General features: G+C 47.3%; 2 protein-coding genes across 2 annotated transcripts in view; one reads left to right on the plus strand and one right to left on the minus strand.

The window, feature by feature from the left end:
* The window catches only part of LOC139273731 (zinc finger protein 664-like), a 316000-nt gene that overhangs the window by 43075 nt on the left and 248682 nt on the right, over positions 1-24243 (plus strand). The gene's annotated exons all lie outside the window — the stretch shown is intronic.
* The window catches only part of LOC139273739 (zinc finger protein 585A-like), a 54674-nt gene continuing 43841 nt past the window's right edge, over positions 13411-24243 (minus strand). Inside the window, exon 4 of the mRNA XM_070890799.1 lies at positions 13411-14382. Coding sequence (XP_070746900.1) covers positions 13701-14382 — 682 coding nt within the window. The 3' untranslated portion in view covers positions 13411-13700. The remainder of the gene's footprint in view (positions 14383-24243) is intronic.

Below are 24243 nucleotides of genomic sequence, written 5' to 3' on the forward strand. Positions count from 1 at the left end.
GAGAGAGAGGGGCCCTGTGGAAAGATCCAGGGATATAGAGATAGAGAGGGGTCCTGTGGAAAGATCCATGGATATAGAGATAGAGAGGGACCCTGTGGAAAGATCCATGGATATAGAGAGAGAGGGGTCCTGTGGAAAGATCCATGGATATAGAGATAGAGAGGGGTCCTGTGGAATGATCCAGGGATATAGAGATAGAGAGGGGTCCTGTGGAAAGATCCAGGGATATAGAGATAGAGAGGGGCCCTGTGGAAGGATCCCGGGATATAGAGAGAGAGGGGCCCTGTGGAAAGATCCAGGGATATCGAGATAGAGAGGGGTCCTGTGGAATGATCCAGGAATATAGAGATAGAGAGGGGTCCTGTGGAAAGATCCATGGATATAGAGATAGAGAGGGACCCTGTGGAAAGATCCATGGATGTAGAGATAGAGAGGGGTCCTGTGGAAAGATTCAGGGATATAGAGATAGAGAGGGGTGGAAGGATCCAGGGATATAGAGATAGAGAGGGGCCCTGTGGAAGGATCCAGGGATATAGAGATAGAGAGGGGCCCTGTGGAAGGAGGGAGGAAGGAGGACAGTAGGAGTATGTTTGAGATTGTGTATATGTATTGGCACATGTGGCAGAGCCTGGTCTCCAGTTGTCTTGGATCCCCTTACCACTGGACCAAGACCTTGCTCCGTCCAGTCCGTGTGGTGGCTGGTGTGCAACGGCCAGCTCACATTAAAATAATTCAGGCACAGGCATTTTAAAATGTTTAAACCGTTTAAAATGAGTTCATCGGTCACCTGGGTGCTCATCTTTGGTCTGGAAGCAAGTCATCATCGACGCCGAGGGACTGCTTATGATGATGATTTTCTGAGGAATGAAACATTACTGAGCCCCATGTTATCGGATGAAGTGCTAGACAAGTAAAGGCCCAGTGTCTGGGTGTGAATCTAATAATAACCTCAGGGACTGTATAGGTGCGATAACCAGACGGGCTTGTGGTTATAGTCTGGTCACAGATGGACAAAACTCCCGGAATTAACAGGAGTTCAGGAGACGGTCAATGGATAGGTCCAAACAATCCCATTCCCTGAATTTAAGCCATTGTCAGTTGGAACAGACTCCAGAAGATCGCCTGTGAAGCCACTATACTTCTATTCTGCAGACTGAGGGAATTATCACAATCTATGTTCTTGTGAGCTTGATTACCTGATGTCCAAAACCCTTGGACCCTGGATCATTCAAGTCAACCTCAGTGTGTGGAAAGGGATTCACTGGGGTATCTCACCTGCTGACGCACCAGAATTTCCACATCATGACTGCAGTGGTTCAATTGCATTATTTCCAGTGCTTTTAAACACATCCAGGACTGAACACATTCAGGCAACTGGGGCTTGTTAATGTTAAGAGTCCCCAATAAGTGGGCTGGATTTAAAGATTCTTCCATGTTCTCTCCGTGCTAGTGTGCAGAGAGGAGCTGATGTTACAGAATCAGAGCACAGTAGGATGCCTTTCGGCCCATCATGCTAATGCCAGCTCTCTGAAAGAGCTACGCAATTAGTCCCGCTCCCCTGCTCTTTCCCCACAGCCCCGCAAATTTCTGCTTTCAACTATATATCCAATTTCCTTTTGAAAGTTAATATTGAATCTGCTTCTGCCAACCATTCAGGCAGTGCATTCCAAATCATAAAAACTCACTGCATAAAAACTGTCTCTTCATTCCCCCTCTGGATTCTTTTGCCAATTATCTAAAATCTGTGTCTTCTCATTACCAGCCATCCTTCCACTGACAATATTTTCTCCTTGTTTGCTCTAAAAAAAAAAAGCACCTCTATCACATCTCCACTTAACCGTCTCTGCTCCAAGATACATTGCCATTGTTCTGTGAATTCCTACAGCCTGAGGAATGGGACATGCTATCTTTGTGAGCAACGAGTGTCAGCATCCAGCAATCTCTGGTCAGGGACTGTTTTTTTAAACTGCCTCATGATCATTGTATAGAAATTTACGGCACGGAAGGAGGCCATTCAGCCCATCATGTCCGTGCTGGCCGACAAGCAGTTATCCAGCCTAATCCCACTTTCCAGCTCTTGGTCCATATTACTGCACTTCAAGTGCACATCCAAGTACTATTTAGAAGTGGAGAGGGTTTCTGCCTCTACCACCCTTTCAGGCAGTGAGTTCCAGACCCCCACCATCCTCTGGGTGAAAACACTTCCCCTCAAAACTCCTCTAAACCTCCTACCAATTACTTTAAATCTATGCCCCCTGGTTGTTGACGCCTCTGCTAAGGGAAATAGGTCCTTCCTATCCACTCTATCTAGGCCCCTCATAATTTTATACACCTCAATAAGGTCTCCCCTCAGCCTCCTCTGTTCCAAAGAAAACAACCCCAGCCTATCCAATCTTTCCTCGTAGCTAAAATTCTGTAGTCCAGGCAACATCCTCAGAAATCTCCTCTGTACCCTATCTAGTGCAATCACATCGTTCCTGTAATGTGGTGACCAGAACTGCACACAGTACTCTAGCTGTGGCCTAACTAGTGTTTTATACAGTTCAAGTGTAACCTCCCTGGCTCTTGTATGCTACCTTGGCTAATAAAAGCAAGTACCCTGTATGCCTTATCTATCTGTCCTGCTACCTTCAGGGATTTGTGGACATGCCCTCCAAAGTCCCTCTACGCTTCTCAGTGTCCTACCATTTATTATGTATTTTCTTGCCTTGTTAGCCTTCCCCAAATGCATCACCTCACACTTCTCTGGATTGAATTCCATTTGCCACTGTTCTGCCCACCTGACCAGTCCATTGATACCTTCCTGCAGTCTACAACGCTCTTTTTCATTATCAACCACACAGCCAATTTTTTGTATCATCTGCAAACTTCTTAATCATACCCCCTACATTCAATTCTAAATCATTGATATATACCACAAAAAGCAAGGGTTCCAGTACTGAGCTTTGCGGAACCCCACTGGAAACAGCCTTCCAGTCACAAAAACACCCATCAATCATTACCCTATGCTTCCTGCCTCTGAGCCAATTTTGGATACAACTTGACACTTTGCCCTGGATCTGACGAGCTTTTACTTCCATGACCAGTCAGCCATGTGGGACCTTATCAAAAGCCTTGCTGAAATCTACATAGACTACATCAAATGCACTGCACTCATTGACCCTGTCTCTGTCTCTGTGTTGTGTTTAATTCCAGGAACACTATTCCAGAGTCATTCTGGAATGTAAAAATAAACTCCGGCTTCTATTGTCCATGGCTAACCATCTTCTTAAACCACTCTCCTCAGTCTCCACCCTCTCCTCCGACAATGTGAGAGGAGCTCATGGCCTTCTTTGTCTCAAAGATTGAGACCATCCGTTCAGCCGCCTCTGCCACTTCCCTTCCTCCCCCTAGCCCACTGGGCCAAACTTCCTCTGAACTTCCCTCCTACCCTAGCCCTAAACTCATATCTTTTTCTAGTTTCTCTCCAATTTCCCCTCATGACTTCTCCACGCTCATCTTGTCCACGAGACCCACTTCCTGCTGCCTCGACCCTATTCCCACCAATATGCTGACTACCCAACTTCCTTTTCTGGCTCCCATGTCCGCTGCCATTGTTAATGGTTCTCTCCCCTCACGTACAGTCCCCTTTTCCCTCACATCTGTCATCACCCCGCTCCACAAAAAAACAACCCTTGACTCCTCCATTCTTGCAAACTACCACCCCATCTCCAACCTTCCATTCCTCTCCAAAGATCGTCAACATGTTGTCACCTCCCAAACCATTCCCATCTTTCCTGCAACTCCATGTTTGAATCCATCAAATTAGGTTTCCAACCCTGCCATAGTACTGAAACAGCTCTCATCAAAGTCACAACTGACATTGTTTGTGACTGTGACTAAGGTAAACTATCCCTTCTCATCCTTCTTGACTTGTCTGCAGCCTTTGATACGGTTGACCACTGCATCCTCCTCCAATGCCTCTCCACCATCATCCTGCTGGGTGGATGTGCACTCGCCTGGTTCCATTCTTGTCTAATTGTAGCCAGAGAATCACCTGCAATGGCTTCTCTTCAGAGTCAGGTGACAAGTAGCAGAATGGATAGCTCGCTGGCTTCAAGACAGAAAGCAGAGAGTAGGGGTAAAGGGTAGCTATCCACAGTGGGAGAAGGTGGGCAGTGGTGTTACACAAGGATCAGTGCTGGGACCACATGTTCGCAATTTACATTAACAATTTAGACTTTGGAATCAAAAACACAATTTCTAAATTTGCGGATGACACCAAATTGGGAGCAATAGTCAATACTGGGGATGCCTGCAACAAATTAGAGGAGGACATTAATAAACTTTCAGAATGGGAATATAATTGGTAAATGTAGTTCAACACAGATAACTGTGAGGTATTACATTTTGGTGGGAAGAATAGGGAGGTCACTTATTACTGGAAGGGAGCGAGTCTGGGTGAGGTAGAGGAACAAAGAGATCTCAGAGTACAAATACACCAATCACTAAAAGTTACGACACAGGTTAGCAAGGCCATAAAAAGGCAAACTGAGCACTCGGGTTTATTTCTAGAGGTATAGAGTTGAAATGTAGGGAAGTTATGCTGAACCTGTTTTGAACCTTGGTCAGACCACACTTAGAATACTGTATACAGTTCTGGTCACCATATAAAAAGGATATAGAGGCATTGGAGAGGGTGCAGAAAAGATTTACAAGGATGATACAAGAAATGTGAGGGTATACATATCAGGAAAGGATGAACAGGCTGGGTCTCTTTTCTATTGAAAAAGGCCAAGGAGTGACCTAATAGAGGTCTTTTAAATTATGAAAGGTTTTGACAGAGTGGATAGAGAGAGAATGTTTCTACTACTGGGGAAGAGCATAACTAGAGGCTATCAATATAAGATAGTCAACAAGAAATCCAATAGGGAATTCAGAAGAAACTTCTTTACCCAAAGAGTGGTGAGAATGTGGAACTCACTACCACAGGGAGTGGTTGAAGTGAATAGTATAGATACATTTAAGGAGAGACGAGACAAGCATATGAGGGAGAAGGGAATCGAGGGTTATGCAGATAGATTTAGATGAGGAAAGATGGGAGGATTCTCGAGTGGAGCATTAACGCTGCGGGGTCTAGTGGGGCCAAATGACCTGCTTCTGTGTCGTATATCCGATGTAATCCTATGTAATTTCTGCTCCCGCATCGTTACCTATGGTGTCCCCCAAGGATCTATCCTTGGCCCCCTAATTCTCATTTATATACTGCCCCTTGGTGATATTATCCAAAACCAAAGCAACAGTTTCCATATGTACACTGATGACATCCAGCTCTACCTCACTACCACTTCTCTCAATCCCTCCATGGCCTCTAAATTGGCAGATTGCTTGTCCTGGATGAGCACAAATTTTCTCCAATTAAATATTGGGAAGACCAAAGCCATTGTTTTTGGTCCCCGTCACAAACTCCGTTCCCTAGCCACTGACTCCATCCCTCTCCCTGGCATCTGTCTGAGGCTGAACCACACTGTTCGCAACCTTGGTGCCATACTTATCCCCGAAATGAGCTTCCGACCACATATCCGCAGTCTAACTAGGACTGCCTATTTCCATCTCTGTAACATCGCCCGTCTCCGCCTTCTTCAGCTCATCCGCTGCTGAACCCTACATGCATGCTTTTGGTACCTCAGGACTTGACTATTCCAATTCACTCTTGGCTGGCCTCCCACTTTCTACCCAACGTAAACTTGTGGTCATCCAAAACTCGGCTGCCCATGTCCGAACTCGCACCAAGTCCCATTCACCTATCTCCCCTGTGCTCGCTGACCGACATTGGCTCCCGGTTAAACAACACCTTGATTTCAAAATTCTCCTCATTTTCAAATCTCTCCATGGCCTCGCCCCTCCCTATCTTTGTAATCTCCTCCAGCCCCACAACCTCCTGAGATGTCTCTGCTCCTCTAATTCTGCCCTTTTGAGCATCCCTGATTATAATCACTCAACCATTGGTAGCCGTGCCTTCAGCTGCCTGGGCCCTAAGCTCTGGAACTCCCTCCCTAAACCTCTGCTTCTCTACCTCTCTTTCCTGCTTTAAGATGCTTCTTAAAACCTACATCAAATATCCTAATTTCTCCTTGTGTGGCTCAGTGTCAAATTGTTTGTGTTGCAATACTCCTGTAAAATGCCTTGGGACAATTTACTACATTGAAGGCACTATATAAATACAAGTTGTTGTTGTTAAAGGGACAGTGGGATTGTGATACATCTTGATTTCAGTGCAGAGAGGAGGGAGAGCAATTTTGGGCAAAACATAAAGAAAATGTAAGATTGAAAATTGTGTATTCTGAAATTCTCTCCTGCACTTACAGTCATTAGTAATGTCAGGGCATTACATGGAGAGGACGTGCAGAAGGGAAGATTGAAGCAAAGATCACGTCAAGATCTGACAGAGTCAGGGCCTGAATATTGTCGGCATATGGAAGTGGAAAGCAGCAATCTGAGAACGGACAAACCTTACGCGTGATCCCTTTGTGGACACTCCTTCAGCCGACCATCCAGCCTGGGGAGACACAAGTGCAGCCGTACTGTGGAGAGACCCCATCAATGTGGGGACTGTGGGACGAGAGTAAACTCTGTGTCTCAGCTAAAAACTCATCAACACAGTTACACCAGAAAATGGCCATTCATCTGCTCCGTGTGTGTGAAGGGATTTAACCACTCGTGGAAACTGCTGAGACACCAGTGAGTTCACACCGGGGAGAGACCGTTCGCCTGCTCTCACTGTGAGAAGAGGTTTACACAGTCTTACAATCTGTTGTCACACGAGTTGGTTCACAGCGAGGAGAGACCTTTTCAATGCTCTGACTGTGAGCAGAGCTTTAAATGGTCCAGCAACCCGATACAGCACCAGCGCTGTCACACTGGCCATTCATCTGCTCAGTGTGTGGGAAACGATTCACTCATTCATCCGCCCTGCTGGTACACCCTGCGAGTTCACACTGCAGAGAGGCCGTTCATCTGCTCAGTGTGTGGGAAGCGATTCACGTGTTCATCCGCCCTGCTGGTACACCAGCGAGTTCACACTGGGGAGAGGCCGTTCACCTACTCCGTGTGTGGAAAGCGATTCACTTGTTCATCCGCGCTGCTGATACACCAGCGAGTTCACACTGGGGAGAGGCTGTTCATCTGCTCAGTGTGTGGGAAGCGATTCACTTATTCATCCGCGCTGCTGGTACACCAGCAAGTTCACACTGGGGAGAGGCCGTTCATCTGCTCAGTGTGTGGGAAGCGATTCACTTGTTCATCCCCACTGCTGGTACACCAGCGAGTTCACACTGGGGAGAGGTCATTCACCTGCTCCGTGTGTGGGAAGCGATTCACTTGTTCATCCACCCTGCTGGTACACCAGCGAATTCACACTGGGGAGAGGCCGTTCACCTGCTCCGTGTGTGGGAAGCGATTACTCAGTCATTCAATCTGCTGACACACCAGCAGATTCACACCGGGGAGAGACCGTTCTCCTGCTCCGTGTGTGGGAGGGCATTCACTCATTTATCCTACCTGCATGTGCACCAGCGAGTTCACACTGACGAGAGACCCTATAAATGCCCCGAATGCAAGAGGAGCTTTAAAAGCACTGAGGAACTAAAGATGCATCAACCGGGAGAGGCCGTTCAGCTGCTCTCACTGCGGGAAGAGGTTTGGGAGGTCAGCGACCCTGGTGAGTTCACAGCGAGGAGGCACCGTTTAAATGTTCCGACAGTGAGAAGAGCTTCAGGAGCTCCAAAGACCGTTGACGAGAGCCCGTTCAAATCCTCTCATTGAGGTAAGACGTGTACACAATCATCCGGCCTTCTGAAACATGAGTGGATTCACACCGGGGAGAGGCCGTGCCCCTGCGCCCTGAGTGAAAAGTGATTCACCAGTCCATCTGACCTGCTGAGACACCAGCGAGTTCACACTTCACTGCAGTGGTCTGATTCTGCAATTAATCACACCCAGGCCTGACCCATGTTAATTATGGTATTTTAGGGGGTTTGTTGATGCTGATAATAACCCAGAATAATTAGACTGGAGTTTAATATTCTGTATATACGTCTGTTGGAAGATAAATGCTCCTTTTATGCCGGAATTTCGTGCTAAACAATGAGAAAGTGGCTAACACTAGCATCATGGGTAAGCAAAGTTAGCCTGAGGTCGAACATGCAGCCAGTCTCGTGGCCCCACAAGTGCTTTGCTGACACAAAAGCCTCGGGAAAACATGTTTCTGAGCAAAGCGGCCAGAAGAGGAAGATCAGGTGAAGACAGAGACAGAGAGGTGATAGAAGGCACTGGAGAAAGAAAGGAGTGAACAGTCTGCAGCTTTGAGACAGTGGAAATAAGAGAGGGGTCTCTGAAGCAGCTGTGGTTCTACTGCCGTGTTCTCATGTTCACTGACCCGAGTTATACACAGGAACAATTATATAAGTGGGTGGGTGGAGGGGGGGGTTAAGGGGAATAAATTTGCGGATGCCACAAAATTGGGGGGGTGGGTGTAGGGAATAGTCAATACTGAGGATGACAGCAACACGCAACACATTACAAGAAGACTTTAATAAACTTGCAGAATGGACATATAATTGGTAAATGATTTCAATACAGATAAGTGTAAGATTTTGTTAAGAAAAATAAGGAGGTCACATATTGCATGGAAAATATGTATCTAAATGGGGTTGCAAAGCAAAGGGAACTTAAAAATACAAGTACACAAATCACTAAAAGTATCGACGCAGGTTGATAAGGCCATAAAAAAGCAAACCAAGCACGAGAGTTTATTTATAGAGGGATAGAATTGAAAAGTAGAGAAGTAATGCTAAACTTGTATCGAACCTTCGTTGGAGCATGCTTGTGTATAATTCTGGTCAGCATATTATAACAAGGTTTATAGAGGCATAGAGAGGGTGCAACAAAGATTTACAAGGATGATACCAGAAATGTGAGGTTATATTTATCAGTAAAGGATGAACAGGCTGAGTTTCTTTTTTCTTGAAAGGTGATAGCTGAGGGGGGGGGGTGACCGAATAGAGGTATTTTTAAATTATGAAAGGTTTTGATAGAGTAGATACAGAGAGAATGTTCCCACTTGTGGCAAAGGGCATAACTAGAGGCCATCAATATAAGATAGCCACCAAGAAATCCAATAGAGAATTTAGAAGTAACTTCATTACCCAAAGAATGGTGAAAATGTGGAACTCGCTACCACAGGGAGTGGTTTAACAAATAATATAGATGCATTTCAGGGGAGGCTAGACAAGACCATGAGGGAGAAGGGAATAGAGGATTATGCTGATAGTGTCAGATATCGAAGGATGGGAGGAGGTTCGAGTGGAGCATAAATGCCGGCATGGATTGGTTGGGCTGAAGGGCCTGTTTCTGTGCCGTATATTCTATGTAATTAGTTACCCATCATATTGGGAGAACGGAGCCCAGCTCCTTGACTCAGCCGAGGTTCTACCCGGGTCATGAGGATGTAATCACTGACGGCTTGTGGTAGAGCAGGTGTCGTAGGATTGATGTCTAGCTAAGACTGTGATGCTTGGTTAAATTCGGATGGACTTTGGACAAATAAAGTTTTACACCCAACTGAAGTGTCTTTGTGAGTTTGTTGAATCAACTGACATGACACCTGGTGAGTGCGATAATGTCAAATCAGTCAGTTTTAAGAATAAAATTGTGCAGTGTTAAATTTATCCATTATAATAAACATTAAATTTAAGAAGCCTTTTTTTAAAGTTTGTTCATCTTTATTTCAGGTTCGCTGTTTCCCCATATGGGAGCCCCAATCTTTGTTTTGTTGTAACATTTTTCTAAAAAGTAAACATTTATAGAGCTTATCCACTTCTTTGTTCGTGTTGAGAATTCTGTGTTTTGATTGGCTGTTTCGGCAGCTTGTTGACATCACAGCAACTCGCGCTCAGGGATTCCCACTGCACTCTGTTGATTTGAATAACACGTCGGAAAACACGAACATCTCGACACAGAGATTGCCACATCTTTGTGGGAAGCTTACTTTGGGGCCAGGGGTGAAAGTATTTGCTTCACTGCTGACCACAAATTCCAGGCCATTATTAAACAGTTTTTGCAAAGTGACAGAGGCTGTCTCTGATACTGCAGGAAATGTGTATTTGAATAACTTATCAGGTGATGCTGATGTCCCTCTGGCCCTTTGAAAGGCCGCTCACTGTGGCTCCTCTCCCAGATTCCAGCCCCAGCTCTGTGTTCGCTGTGGCCCCTCTCCCAGATACCAGCCCCAGCTCTGTGCTCACTGTGGCCTCTCCTAGATTCCAATCCCAGCTCTGTGCTCACTGTGGCCCCCTCTCCCAGATTCCAGCCCCAGCTCTGTGCTCACTGTGGCCCCTCTCCCAGATACCAGCCCCAGCTCTGTGCTCACTGTGGCCCCTCTCCCAGATTCCAGCCCCAGCTCTGTGCTCACTGTGGCCCCTCTCCCAGATACCAGCCCCAGCTCTGTGCTGCCTGTGGCCCCTCTCCCAGATTCCAGCCCCAGCTCTGTGCTGCCTGTGGCCCCTCTCCCAGATTCCAGTCCCAGCTCTCCTCTCCCAGATTCGAGCCCCAGCTCTGTGCTCACTGTGGCCCCGCTCCCAGATTCGAGCCCCAGCTCTGTGCTCACTGTGGCCCCTCTCCAAGATTCCAGCCCCAGCTCTGAGCTCACTGTGGTCCCTCTCCCAGATTCCAGTCCCAGCTCTGTGCTCACTGTGGCCCCTCTCCCAGATTCCAATCCCAGCTCTGTGCTCACTGTGGCCCCTCTCCCAGATTCCAGCCCCAGCTCTGTGCTCACTGTGACCTCTCTCCCAGATTCCAGTCCCAGCTCTGTGCTCACTGTGGCCCCTCACCCAGATTCCAGTCCCAGCTCTGGGCTCACTCAGCTGCTCTCACCTGGGGACAGCGTCACAATCGGCCCCCGCACACCTGAGCTGGGCACCAGGCCCCGCCCCCTTGCTGCGCCGCCATTGGTTGGAGGACCCGCCGCCAGCTCGCTCCGCCCATCTCTGCCGGGGCTGTTCCTATTGGTCCGAGCTCCTGTCAGTCAGGCCGAGCACACGTGGTGCTGGGCGGGCAGTTTGAGGCGGTTTGTTCTGGAACTTTCCTTCAGCAGGATGGTGTGATTGACGGATGGGACAAGGATCCCGCAGCTTCTGCTGTTCAGGCCTGAATCATTGGGCCGGTTAGCAGCTTATTGAGGGCCCGCGGCCGGGGGTTGAGAAGCTGCTGCGGTCCCGGGGCAACATCTTGTGGCGCCGCCCAGGTCCGTCAGTCTGGTCATTGGCAGCAACACCCGGGCTCGGCCCCGCCCACAACCAGGCTCAGCCCCGCCTCTCGCACACTCCGATTGGTTGGAGGACCACATGCCCGCTCGATCCTCCAGCCCCGCCCCCGCTCTTTCTATTGGTCCGGAGCTGCTGTCAATCACCCGGGCAATGTGAGCTGAGCATGCGCGGTGGGGCGGCTGTGTCTGAGGCAGCAGGTGAGAGATGGGCGGAGGGAGGGAACGGGTTAATAAACCCCGTGGGGCCGGCCGCGGACTTCACACACACTGAGTGCGGGTCCAGGCCCCGCCCGTCCAAGAGACAATATTCCGCATTATCCGCTTCACACACACCCGCTGTGGGCCTCAGGCCCCGAACAACAACCTGCGGCTCCGGCTCAGGGAGGTTGGTTGCTAGGCACTGCAGTGATGTCATAAAGCAGGGCCATTCAGCCCAGCGGGTCCTCTCCTTGTCCCTTTAAAGGTGGAGAGCTGGGACATCCTGTCTCAACACACATCCCCCCTGTTCATACTGAGAATCTCCGGGGAAGGGCCAGGGCCCGGGCCCGGGCCCAGAGTGTGTAACACAACTAAGGGGGAAAGAGGAGGCGAGACGGTGCAGTGTGGGAAATGAGGGAGGAGTCTGCTCATTCCCAGGGGCAGATCGGACAAAGTGCTTTGAGTAGTGTGTCCAGCAATGAAAGTGAAACCAAACCAGAGGGAACAAATAAAAATGCAATCCAAGGGAAGCGGGAAGAAACCACAACCAGCCCAAAAGTGGGACTAATCGCCCCAAGGTCACTCAAGACAGTTAGCAACTGCTCCTAGTGACTGTGTGGCTGCAGGACTCGGCTTCACTCCAGTGTTTAATGGCACAGAGTGCTGGCCTCACACCCAGGGGGTCAATGCGTTAGAATTCCAGGGGCAGTGAGAACATGCTTGGAAATATCCCAGAGAACATAAGAAATAGGAGCAGGAGTAGGCCATTTGGCCCCTTGAGCCTGCTCCGCCATTCAATAAGATCATGGCTGATGGGATCCTGGCCTCAACTCCACTTCCCTGCCCGCTCCCCAATGCCCTTGACTCCGTTCTCCTTCAAAAATCTGTATCATCACTTAAATATGTTCAAAGACCCATCCTACACAGCTCTCTGGGGTAGAGAATTCCAAAGATTCACCACCCTCAGAGAAGAAATTCCTCCTAATTTCTGTTTTAAATGGGCAACCCCTTATTCTGAAACTATGGCCCCTCGGTTCCCCCATGAGGGGAAACATCCTCTCTCATCTACCCTGTCAGGAGCAGTGAAAGCTCAATGGGCCCCAGCATATGCTCATCGCAAAACCCCGGGAAAGGAAAAAGTCAGCTCTGAAGCCAGTTTGCTGCTCCTTCTGCCCAGCACTGCCTGCACCCCCAGCACACGGAGGGGGAATTTTAGCCTCAGTATTACAGGTTTCATTTACAGGCTGGTGAGAGGAATAGTTCATACTGACACCGAGCTGTGTGTTTGGTTCAGTCTGTATATGACTGATGGGCTCTTTTAAATTTGAGTGGTCATGTATTCGAATTCCCCGTAACTCTAATGGTGGATATAAAAGAGAGATGTGTTCAAATCAAAGAGTCTCCTTGGAGATTCTCAGAGAAGGAACAGGTCAGCTTGAAACGCTGAAAAAGAGAACATTTTTTATAAGTTTTCAATCAGCAGTTTTTGACCGATATTGACTCCCACAGGGACAGAGAATTCTACAATAAGGAACTGGTCACGATTTGAAAGGTATTAAAGGATTCGAGGGGCTCTTACATTTGGGCTCTTTATTTTGTTCACTCGAGGAGTTAGACAACAGACTTCCTGCTGTCAATAAGGAGTTGGATTATTGGGCCGTGATGTATTTACTTGTTCATATTTTGTTAAATACATTTGCTGAGTGGATTTAAATTCAAGACGAGGTTTGCAGGCATGCTGCTCTATTCACACAGCGAAGGTGAGAGAGATGCTGTGAGGCACACGCTAAGTCCAGTAGTTGAACATGATTAACAAACTGTGTTTTGTGTTTAGTGATCCCGGGCATGTTACCGAGACCGTCCCTGGATACCAAGGCAAGAAGAGGCACTCTGGAAGGTAGGGGGAGCTGGGACTTGTCCCTGAGAGTAACGAACAGGTTTGAGAACTGAAATAATGTAGAGTTAGAATTGAAAAAAGGCCCAAAATAGAGCAGTCAGAAACAGGACATCAATTAGTCTCCTCTTATCTTGGAGACATTAAATATCGACACACTGTTTTATTTGAAATATCAAAATATTAAACAACAGCCCAGTTACAGGGGTCATTAACATCAGCAGAAACAAACCCCAACTGTCAGAATGAACATGGTTCAGCCGGGATGTGCTTATCAGCAATAACAGTAGACTCCCACCCCTGCAGTCACTTGTGAACATGCTGGTGTGTCAGCAGGATGGATGAATGAGTGAATCCCTTCCCACACTCTGAGCAGGTGAACGGCCTCTCCCCAGTGTGAATTTGCTGGTGAGTAAGAAGTCTGGATGACTGAGTGAATCGCTTCCCACACTCCAAACAGGTGAATAGGCTCTCCCTGGTGTGAACTTGCTGGTGTGTTAGAAGGTTAAATGAACTAGTGGATCCCTTCCCACACTCAGAGCAGGTCAATGGTCTCTCCCCAGTGTGAACTTGCTGGTGTGTCAGCAGGTTGGATGACTGAGTGAATCCCTTCCCACACTCAGAGCAGGTGAATGGCCTCTCCCCAGTGTGAACTCGCTGGTGTGTCAGCAGGGTTGATGATGAAGGGAATCCCTTTCCACACATGGAGCAAGTGAATGGGCTCGCCCCAGTGTGAACTTGTTGGTGTGTCAGAAGGTTGGATGACTGAGTGAAATGCTTCCCACAGTCAGAGCAGATGAACGGCCTCTCCCCAGTGTGAACTTGCTGGTGTGTCAGCAGGTTGGATGACTGAGTGAAATGCTTCCCACAGTCAGAGCAGATGAACGGCCTCTCCCCAGTGTGAACTCGCTGGTGCCTCAGCAGATGGGATGACCGAGTGAATCCCTTCCCACACATGGGGCAGGTGAATGGCCTCTCCCCGGTGTGACTGCATCGATGAGTTTCCAGCTCAGACGGGTAACTGAATCCCTTTCCACAGTCCCCACATTTCCACGGTTTCTCCATGGTGCAGGTGTCCTTGTGACTCTCCATGGTTGGATGATCAGTTGAAGCCTCGTCCACACACACAACACGTGTAATGGTTTCTCCGTGCTGTGAATGGTGCAATGTTTTTTCAGGTTGTGTAACTGGTTAAAGCTTCTTCCAGTCAGTGCACTGGAACACTCACGCGGATGTGTGTGTCTCAGTGCTTTTCCAGTCATGCCGATTTGTGAAATATTTTCTCAAAGACAGAACAAGCAAATAATTCTCCTGCCACATTCAAAGGCCTGAGGAATCAAGTAACTGTCAGATCTTGACGTGATGTTTGGTTGCTGTTTCCAGTCTGAAAATCTCCCCTTCTAATATCCTGTAAAAGGAGATTACAGAACTCATCACTAAGCATAGAACAGACAATTCTAGATTCTATGGAACATTCTTTCCTCTCTTGTTCCCCCAAAGCTGTAAATCCCCATCCGACTCTCTCCCTCCTCCCTGTGCTGAAAGCCAAACACATCGCACGTCTCAAGACAGTTTGTCCTCCGCTCCCAGTTTTCACCACCAACTCTGGCTGGGTGCAGTTCTACACTCACTGGTTCCCCTCCCTCTCCTTCCCTGAAGGCGCTGACTCTGGCTGGGTTCAGTTCTACACTCACTGGTTCTCCTCCCCTGAAGGTGCTGATTCTGGCTGGGTTCAGTTCTACACTCACTGGTTCCTCTCCCTCTCCTCCCCTGAAGGTGCTGATTCTGGCTGGGTTCAGTTCTACACTCACTGGTTCCCCTCCCTCTCCTCCCCTGAAGGTGCTGACTCTGGCAGGTTTCAGTTCTACACTCACTGGTCACCTGAAATATAAAAGAAAATAATGGAAATACTCAGGCAACATCTGTAGAGATAGAAATAGAGTTAGCGTATCAGGTCACTTTCCTTTCATCAGAACTGGAAAATAGGAGCAAGGGTCGGCCCTCCGGCCCCTCGAGCCTGCTCCACCATTCAATAAGATCATGGCTGATCATCAACCTCAATTCCACTTTCCCGCCCCATCTCCCTATCTCTTGATTCCCCTAGACTCCAAAAATCTATCTATCTCAGTCTTGAATATAAGTTTTAAATAAGTGCAGAGGCAGGGAAAGGGGAGGAAAGACAGGAGTGATTAAATGACAAAAGGGATGATGCAGCAAGGCAAAAGGAGATGGTGATGGGACAAGAAACAAAAGATGGGTCTGGAGGAGGTGTAAATGGAGATCATTACCAACAGCTGCTGTACTAAACAATGGGAGCGGTGGTTATGGTGAAATTGTGGAACTCAATGTTGAGTCCGGAAGGTGAAATTCTGTGCCTCGAGCGTTATTAGAACAGTGGAGGAGGCCGAGGAGAGAGAGGTCAGAGTGGGAGTGGTCCGGAGAATTTCAATAACAAGCGATCAGAAACTCAGAGTCACGCTTGCGTCTGAACGAAGGTGTTCCGCGATGCGATCATCCAATCTGCATTTGGTCTCTCCAATGTAGAGGACACTGCATCGTGAGCAGCGAATACAGTATACTAAATTCAAAGTAGTACAATAAATCGTTGTTTCACCTGGAAGGAGTGTCTGTGACCCTGGACGGTGGGAAGGGAGGAGGTGAAAGGGCAGGTGTTGTATTTCCTATTTTAATGTAGGAAATGTGGCAGTTAATTTGTGCACAGAAAGCTCCCACAAACAGCAATGAACAGATAACGTATTTTCGTGATGTTGATTGAGGGATATATATTGGCCAGGACGCCGAGGTAACTCCCCTGCTCTTCTTCGATATAGTTCCATGGGATCTTTTAAATCCACTCGAGTTGCAGCCGGGTTCTCGGTTTAACGTCGCATCACAAGAGACGACATCTGACAGTGCAGTGCTCCCTCAGTGCTGCACTGGAGTGCCAGCCTGGACTTTTGTGCTCAAGTCTCTGGAGTGGGACTTGAGTAGTTCAGAGAACAGAGTGATCTAAATCTGGGCCCACCTGTTACAATTCTATGGGCTGTAAACCGTCTCCCCGGCAATTACCAGCACCTTCAGAAGAGATGCTGAGAAAGCCCCTGTGTGCAGAGTGAGAACAAAATCAATGAGTCAATGATTTTCTCTCCCGCCCACTCTTTGTTGCTTTACAAATATGGACAAAGAAGTTCCTTTGAACCATCCCAATTTATAACTATATTACATAAGATGTGAAATCAGTTATTTTCTGTAAAATTCTTTTTTGATCAGTTTTCATAAAAATCCTCCACATATATTGCATATGACAGGGGACAAGAGAGAGAGGGAAACCAGTCTCTATTTCTCCTTCATTTACAGACCCTCCCTGGTCTGTCACCAATTCTCCTTCATTTACGACGCTCCCTGACCAATCACCAATTCTCCTTCATTTACAGACCCTCTCTGACCATTCACCATTTCTCCCTCACTGACAGACACTCCCTGACCAATCACCAATTCTCCTTCATTTACAGACCCTCCCTGACCAATCACCAATTCTCCTTCATTTACAGACCCTCCCTGGCCTGTCACCATTTCTCCTTCATTTACAGGCACCCCCTGACCACTCCATGTTTCTGCTTCATTTGCAGACGATCCCTGACGAGTCGCCGCTTTGTGGATCTTTCTGTTGTGGCTTTCAACAGAAGAAACCCTGTTGGGTGGGGCAAACATTGCAATGTTTGGTAGTGAAATGGATTAGTTCAGGACAGACAGCAGGGATTATTTGAGGAAATAACAGTGCAGTGAGAAAGGAAATGCAGTGGATGTTGTGTAGATGGATTGTCAAAAGGTGTTTGATAAGGTGCCGGACAGGAGGCTTGTTGATCAAATTAAGGCTCATGTTATTAAAGGGAGTGGGGCAGCGTGGAGAGGAAGTTGGGTATAGGACAGAAAACAGAGAATAGTGGTTAATGGATGCTCTTCAGATCCGAGAAATGTAAACAGTGGTGTCCCCATGGTCAGTGTTGGGACCATTGCTCTGCTCAATATAGAGAAATGATTTGGGCTTGGGTATATGGGGCACACGATCAAAATCTCCAGAGGAGACCAAAAAAGGGCCCATGACCAACTGAAAGGACTGTACATAGTTTCAGTGTGAATACACAGGTTAGTAAATGGGGCAGGTAGATGTCAGCTGAAATGTAACAGAGAGAAATGTGAGGTGATACATTTTGGGACAAGGAAATTTTAAGAAAAGTACATTAAATGGTAAAAATGTAAAAGCAGTAGAGAAGCAGAATAGGAAAGAGGTGTTAGATTCTAGCTAATGCCTTGTCCTGTTAATTAGCAAGTCCAGTGTCAGAAACTATTACCTTAGCAAATAAATGTAAGATGAGCAGATTCTCTGTCCTCCACCGTAACTTATATTGACCCATCAATCAGAGTAAACATGCAAGTCCCGCGTGCCCACAGTAACTGACACAAGGTCAGCCCGCTGGATGGAACCTCGGGCGCCCTGAGCTTGATCTCCGGTGTCTCCAGTCCTGACTGTCCCCTTACATCAGTCTCCCCTCACTTTTATACACTGCAGTGATCCACCTCTGGCACCTGACTCTTCGGTGTCTTCTCTGCTGGGTTTGGGCAGGAAGCTGGGAAAAGACAGCTGGAACTTCTCTAATCTGTGATTTACAAGGACACTTTCCCTGGTTCCCAGCAGTTACTTTTCTTCAGTAATTTTCTCATTATCTCTAAACTACCCTGCCTGCTGATAGTTGTTATTTCTTATAGTTTCACAATTATAGGGATAAACATCACACATTATAAATCTAATCTATTGTGACACTCACTCTGGTTTCAGCTTGCATTGTGGTTACTGACAGACAAACCCTGTTCATTCCCCTGATCTGATTACAGATTCCAACAGTGGATTCAGTGAATGGAATGTCTTATCAGTGTTGCCATGGCAACCTGTCTGCACCGAATCGATTGTCGAGTTTCTAACTCAGACTAAACTTCTCTTTCACGCTATACACATTATATCAGCCAGTTTATGTCATAGAATCCATAGAAATTTACAGCACGGAGGGAGGCCATTTCGGCCCATCGTGTCCATACCGGCCGACCAAGAGCTATCCAGCCTAATCCCATCTTCCAGCTCTAGGTCCGTAGCCCTGCAGGTTACGGCACTTCAAGTGCACATCCAAGTATTTTTAAATGTGGTGAGGGTTTGTGCCTCTACCACCTTTTCAGGCAGTGAGTTCCAGACTCCCACCACCCTTTGGGTAAATACATTTCCCCTCATGTCTCCTCTATACCTCCATCCAATTACTTTAAATCTAGACCCTCTGGTTGTTGACCCCTCTGCCAAGGGAAACAGGTCTTTCCTATCTACTCTATCCAGGCCCCTCATAATCTTATACACTTCAATCAGGTCTCCCCTCAGCCTCCTCTGTTCTAAAGAAAACAGACCTAGACTATCCAATCTTTCCTCATAGCCAAAGTTCTACAGACCAGGCAACATTCTTGTAAATCTCCTCTACACCCTTTCCAGTGCAATCACATCTTTCCTGTAATATGGTGACCAGAACTGCACACAGTACTCCAGCTGCGGCCTAACCAGTGTTTTATGCAGTTCAAGCATAATGTCCTTGGCTCTTATATTCCATGCCTCGACTAATAAAGGCAAGTATTCCACATGCCTTCTTAATCACCTTATCTACCTGGCCTGCTACCTTCAGGGATCTGTGAACCTACACTCCAAGGTCCATTTGTGCCTCTACACCTTTCAATGCCGTACCAGTTAATGTGTATTCCTTTGTCTTATTAGACCTCCCCAAATGCATTACCTCACACTTCTCCGGATTGAATTCCATTTGTCACTGTTCTTCAGCTTTCTTCATTATCAACTACACAGCCTATTTTAGTGTCATCTGCAAACTTCTTAATCATACCCCCAACATTTAGGTGCAAGTCATTGATACATACCATAAAAAGCAAGGGACCCTGCACTGAGCCCTGCAGAACCCCACTGGATACAGACTTCCAGTCACAAAACACCCATCAACCATTACCCTTTGCTTCCTTCCTCTGAGCCAATTTTGGATCCAACTTGCCCCTTTACCTTGGATCCCATGGGCTTTTACTTTCATAACCAATCTGCCATGTGGGACCTTATCAAAAGATTTGCTAAGATTAATTTGCACTACAATATACGCACTGATCTTATCGACCCTCCTGGTTACCTCCTTGAAAAATTCAATCAAGTTAGTCAGGCATGACCTTCCCTTAACAAATCCATGCTGACTGTCCTTGATTAATCCATGTCTTTCCAAATGAAGATTTATTCTTTCCGTCAGGATTTTTTGCAATACTTTTCCCACCACTGAGGTTAGCGTACTGGCCTGTAATAACTCGATCTATCCCTTTCTCCCTTTTTAAGCAAAGGTCTTGGTCGGCAGGTGCAGACACGATGGGCCGAAATGGCCTCCTTCCATACTGTACATTTTTTTGATTCTATGAAAAAGTCCCGTTCATTCCTACTCTGTTTTCTGTCCATTAACCAATCCTCAATCCATGCTAATATATTACCCTTAATCCCATGAGATGTATTTTAGCCATGTTATGTTAATATCTCTAAAACCTAGAAGGGCTTCAGATACACAAACCTTTAAAAGTGGGAGGACAAGTTGATGAAGTGGTTAAAAAGCACATGTGATCCTAAGTTTTATAAATAGGGGTGTGGAGTACAAAAGGGCAGAGGTCATGTAAACCTGTACTAATCATTGGTTCGACTGCAGTTCGAATATTGTGTCAGGTTTTGGGGATCTTACACCAGGAAGGATGTCGAGGCCATGGAGAGGGTGCAGAGAGATTCACTGAGACGATACCAGGGACAAGAGCCTTTAGTTATCAGGGGAGATTGGAGAAACTGGGGCTCTTTTCATTCGAACAAAGGAGAATTGGAGATCTGAGGGAGGTGGTCAGAATGTGATCAGGTAAATGAGGAAAAACTATTTCCACCAGTCGGTGAGTCAGTAACTCGAGGACATCAAATTCAAATCATCACCAAAAGGCTCAGACACAGGGAGGAACTATCGAGCACACTGCACAACAATGTTCGGGACACTCACTGTCCCTCTGCATCTGTGTCCAGGTGATGGGTTTCTCTTATCTTTGGGTTAAATGATGTTCTCATCGAGGTGATGGATGTCAGTGCTGGGGAATGGGGTATTCTGAGATCATATTGTCTGCCTGAAGCACTCTGCAGTCAGCTACAGCATGGGTTAGATACAGAGTAAAGCTCCCTCTACACTGTCCCATCAGCCACTCCCAGGGCAGGTACAGCACGGGTTAGATACAGAGTAAAGCTCCCTCTACACTGTCCCATCAGCCACTCCCAGGGCAGGTACAGCACGGGTTAGATACAGAGTAAAGCTCCTTCTACACTGTCCCATCAAACACTGCCAGTCCACAATGAGCAGGGCTCAGTGAGGTTGGTTGCGAGGCACTGCAGTGATGTCATAAAGCAGGCCATTCAGCCCAGCTGGTCCTCTCCGTGTCCCTTTAAAGGTGGAGAGCTGGGACATCCTGTCTCAACACACATTCCCCCTCTTCATACTGAGAATCCCTGGGGAAGGCCCAAGGTCCAGAGTGTGGAACACATCCAGGGGGAAAGAGAGAGAAGGTGTGGTAAATCAAGGAGTAGGGACTGAGGGACACCAAGCTGAAGTTTTAGAGGAAGAGTGAGTTCAGTCGTTTAAGATCCAGGGAGAGAACAAGGCATATTGCACAAATTGCTACTATTTTACCCTTCTCTTCCTCTCCACCCCTGATGGTGCTGACTCTGGCTGGGTTCAGTACTACACTCACTGGTTCCTCTCCCTCTCCACCCCTAAAAGGTGCTGACTCTGGCTGGGTTCCATTCTGCACTCACCAATACATGACCCATGTGCCCAATTTCCCTGTATGAACCTCGACAGCGAGTGTCAACAGGCTATTCCACTGTCCTCACCTGAGGCCTCACACGTGTATTTTCCAGCAGGGTCACTGGACCCTCCTCCCAATGGCTCAGTGGGTAAAGGTAACGCCCAGTGTGACTGAATCATAGGAACGGGAGGGACCCAGGTTTAATCCTGTCTGCATATCCTCTCCTTCTAATCCCCTGTAAAAGCTGTTTACAAATATCATCAGGAACATAGGAACAGGAAAAGACCATTCGGCCCCTTGAGCCTGTTCCGCCATTCAATTAAATCATGGCTGATCAGTATTTTAACTCCGTCTACCTGCCTTGGTTCCATCGCCCTTAATACCTTTGCCGAAGAAGAATCTATCAACCTCAGTTTTGTCATTTTCAATTATCCCCCATCCTCAGTTTTATTGGGAACAGAGTTCTGGATTTCCACTACCCTTGAAGAACATATGAGGATAAGAAATCGGAGGAGTGGGCCATGCGGTCCCTCGAGCCTGCTCCGCCATTCAATAAGATCATGGCTGATCTCCTCCCTCAACTCCACTTTCCCTCACTATCCCCGTATCCCTTGATTCCTTTAGTGCCCAAAAATCTATCGATCTCAGCCCTGAATATACTCAATGACTGAGCATCCACAGTCCTCTGGATTAGAGAATTCCAAAGATTCACATCCCTGAGTGAAGACATTTCTCATCTCAGTCCTAAATAGCCGACCCCTTATCCCAAGACTGTGACCCCTATTTCTAGACTCTCGAGCCAAGAGAAACAGCCTCTCAGCATTTGTGAGAGGAAGTGTTTCCTGACATCACCCCTGAATGGCCTAGCTCTGACTTGAAGGTTATTTCCCCTTGTTGTGGACTCCCTCACCACTCCTTGAGTGGTCTGCACAGTGCGGTCTTAAACGGAGTGTACTTAAACAGAATGGTTTATTTGGGAACTTGGAAAGAGTGGGAATTGGGAGAAGAGGGGGAAGGAGTTGCAGCTTTTTGCCACACTGTTTGTAATGCTTTGTGTTACAGGTAGATATTTAATGTCATTATCCATTACTCAATGCAGATCAAGTAAGAAGTCAAAGAACTAAACTGTAAAATAAGTTACTTAAATACAAATGTAATAACATTTAATTAAATAGAACATGGTGATATAGGGCTGGCAGTGCAGGTGGTGTGTCACAAATGCAGCATGTGGGAGTTTGTGGGGAGCATTGTGATCCCGGACAAACACCTTTGCAGTAAGTGCATGCATCCTGAGGAGCTTCAGCTCAGAGTTGTTGAGCTGGAGTCTGAGGTGCAGACATTGTGGGGCATCAGGGAGGGGGGAGTTATCTGGACACTTTGAAAGGGAATGTAGTTGTGTTGGGGGACAGTATAGTCAGAGAGATAGATACTGTTCTCTGCAGACGCGACCGGAAGTTTCGAAGGTTGTGTTGCCTGCCCGGTGCCAGGGCTAAAGAATCTCCTCACAGCTGGAGAAGAACTTGGAGTGAGAAGGGGGGGATCCAGTTGTCGTGGTCCATGTAGGAACCAACAACATAGGTAGAACTAGAAATGAGGTTCTGCTGAAGGAGTCGGGGTCCAAATTAAAAAGCAGAACCTCAAAGGTAATAATCTCTGGATTGTTACGTGAGCCACGCGGCAATTGGTACAGGGATAAGCAGATTGGAAAGTTAAAAGTGTGACTCAAAGAGTGGTGTGGGAGGCAAGGGTTTTGCTTCATGGACACTGGCACCAGTACTAGGGAAAGACGGAGCTGTTCCATTGGGACAGGCCCTACTTAAAACGGGCTAGAGGCTAGAACCAGGGTCAAAGTCCGAGGTCCCATGGAGGGACAAAGCCGGTGTCAGCAGGATGGGGCCGACACGGAGCATCGACGAACCGCTGTCCAAATTCAGAGACAGGTGGAGCAGGCGAGTGAAGTCCAGAGGCTATTTGAGGGGCAGAGAGTTCGAGGAGGGAGGTTGTTGCCATAGGAATCAGAGTCGGTGGCGGGAAAGGAAGCTGATGGCGAAACAGATGCAAGTTGGAGGTCACCGTAGGTCAATAAGAATATAAGAATTAGGAATAGGAGTAGGCCATCTAGACCCTTGAGCCTGCTCCGCCATTCAATAAGATAATGGCTGATCTGGCTGTGGACTCAGCTCCACTTACCCGCCCTCTCCCCATAACCCTTAATTCCCTTATTGGTTAAAAATCTATCTATCTGTGACTTGAAAACATTCAATGAGCTAGCCTCGACTGCTTCCTTGGGCAGAGAATTCCAGATTCACAACCCTCTGGGAAATTCCTTCTCAACTCGGTTTTAAATTGGCTCCCCCGTATTTTAAGGCTGTGCCCCCTAGTTCTCGTCTCCCCTACCAGTGGAAACAACCTCTCTGCCTCTATCTTGTCTATCCCTTTCATTATTTTAAACGTTTCTATAAGATCACCCCTCATCCTTCTGAACTCCAAGGAGTAAAGACCCAGTCTACTCAATCTATCATCATAAGGTAACCCCCTCATCTCCGGAATCAGCCTAGTGAATCGTCTCTATACCCCCTCCAAAGCTAGTATATCCTTCCTTAAGTAAGGTGACCAAAACTGCACGCAGTACTCCAGGTGCGGCCTCACCAATACCCTGTATAGTTGCAGCAGGACCTCCCTGCTTTTGTACTCCATTCCTCTCACAATGAAGGCTAACATTCTATTCACCTTCCTGATTACCTGCTGCACCTGCAAACTAACTTTTTGGGATTCATGCACAAGGACCCCCAGGTCCCTCTGCACCTCAGCATATTGTAATTTCTCCCCATTCAAATAATATTCCCTTTTACTGTTTTTTTTCCCCCAAGGTGGATGACTTCACACTTTCCGACATCGTATTCCATCTGCCAAACCTTCGCCCATTCGCTTAACCTATCCAAAT

Source organism: Pristiophorus japonicus, chromosome 9 (assembly GCF_044704955.1).
Source record: "Pristiophorus japonicus isolate sPriJap1 chromosome 9, sPriJap1.hap1, whole genome shotgun sequence".
Classification (NCBI taxonomy): Eukaryota; Metazoa; Chordata; class Chondrichthyes; family Pristiophoridae; genus Pristiophorus; species Pristiophorus japonicus.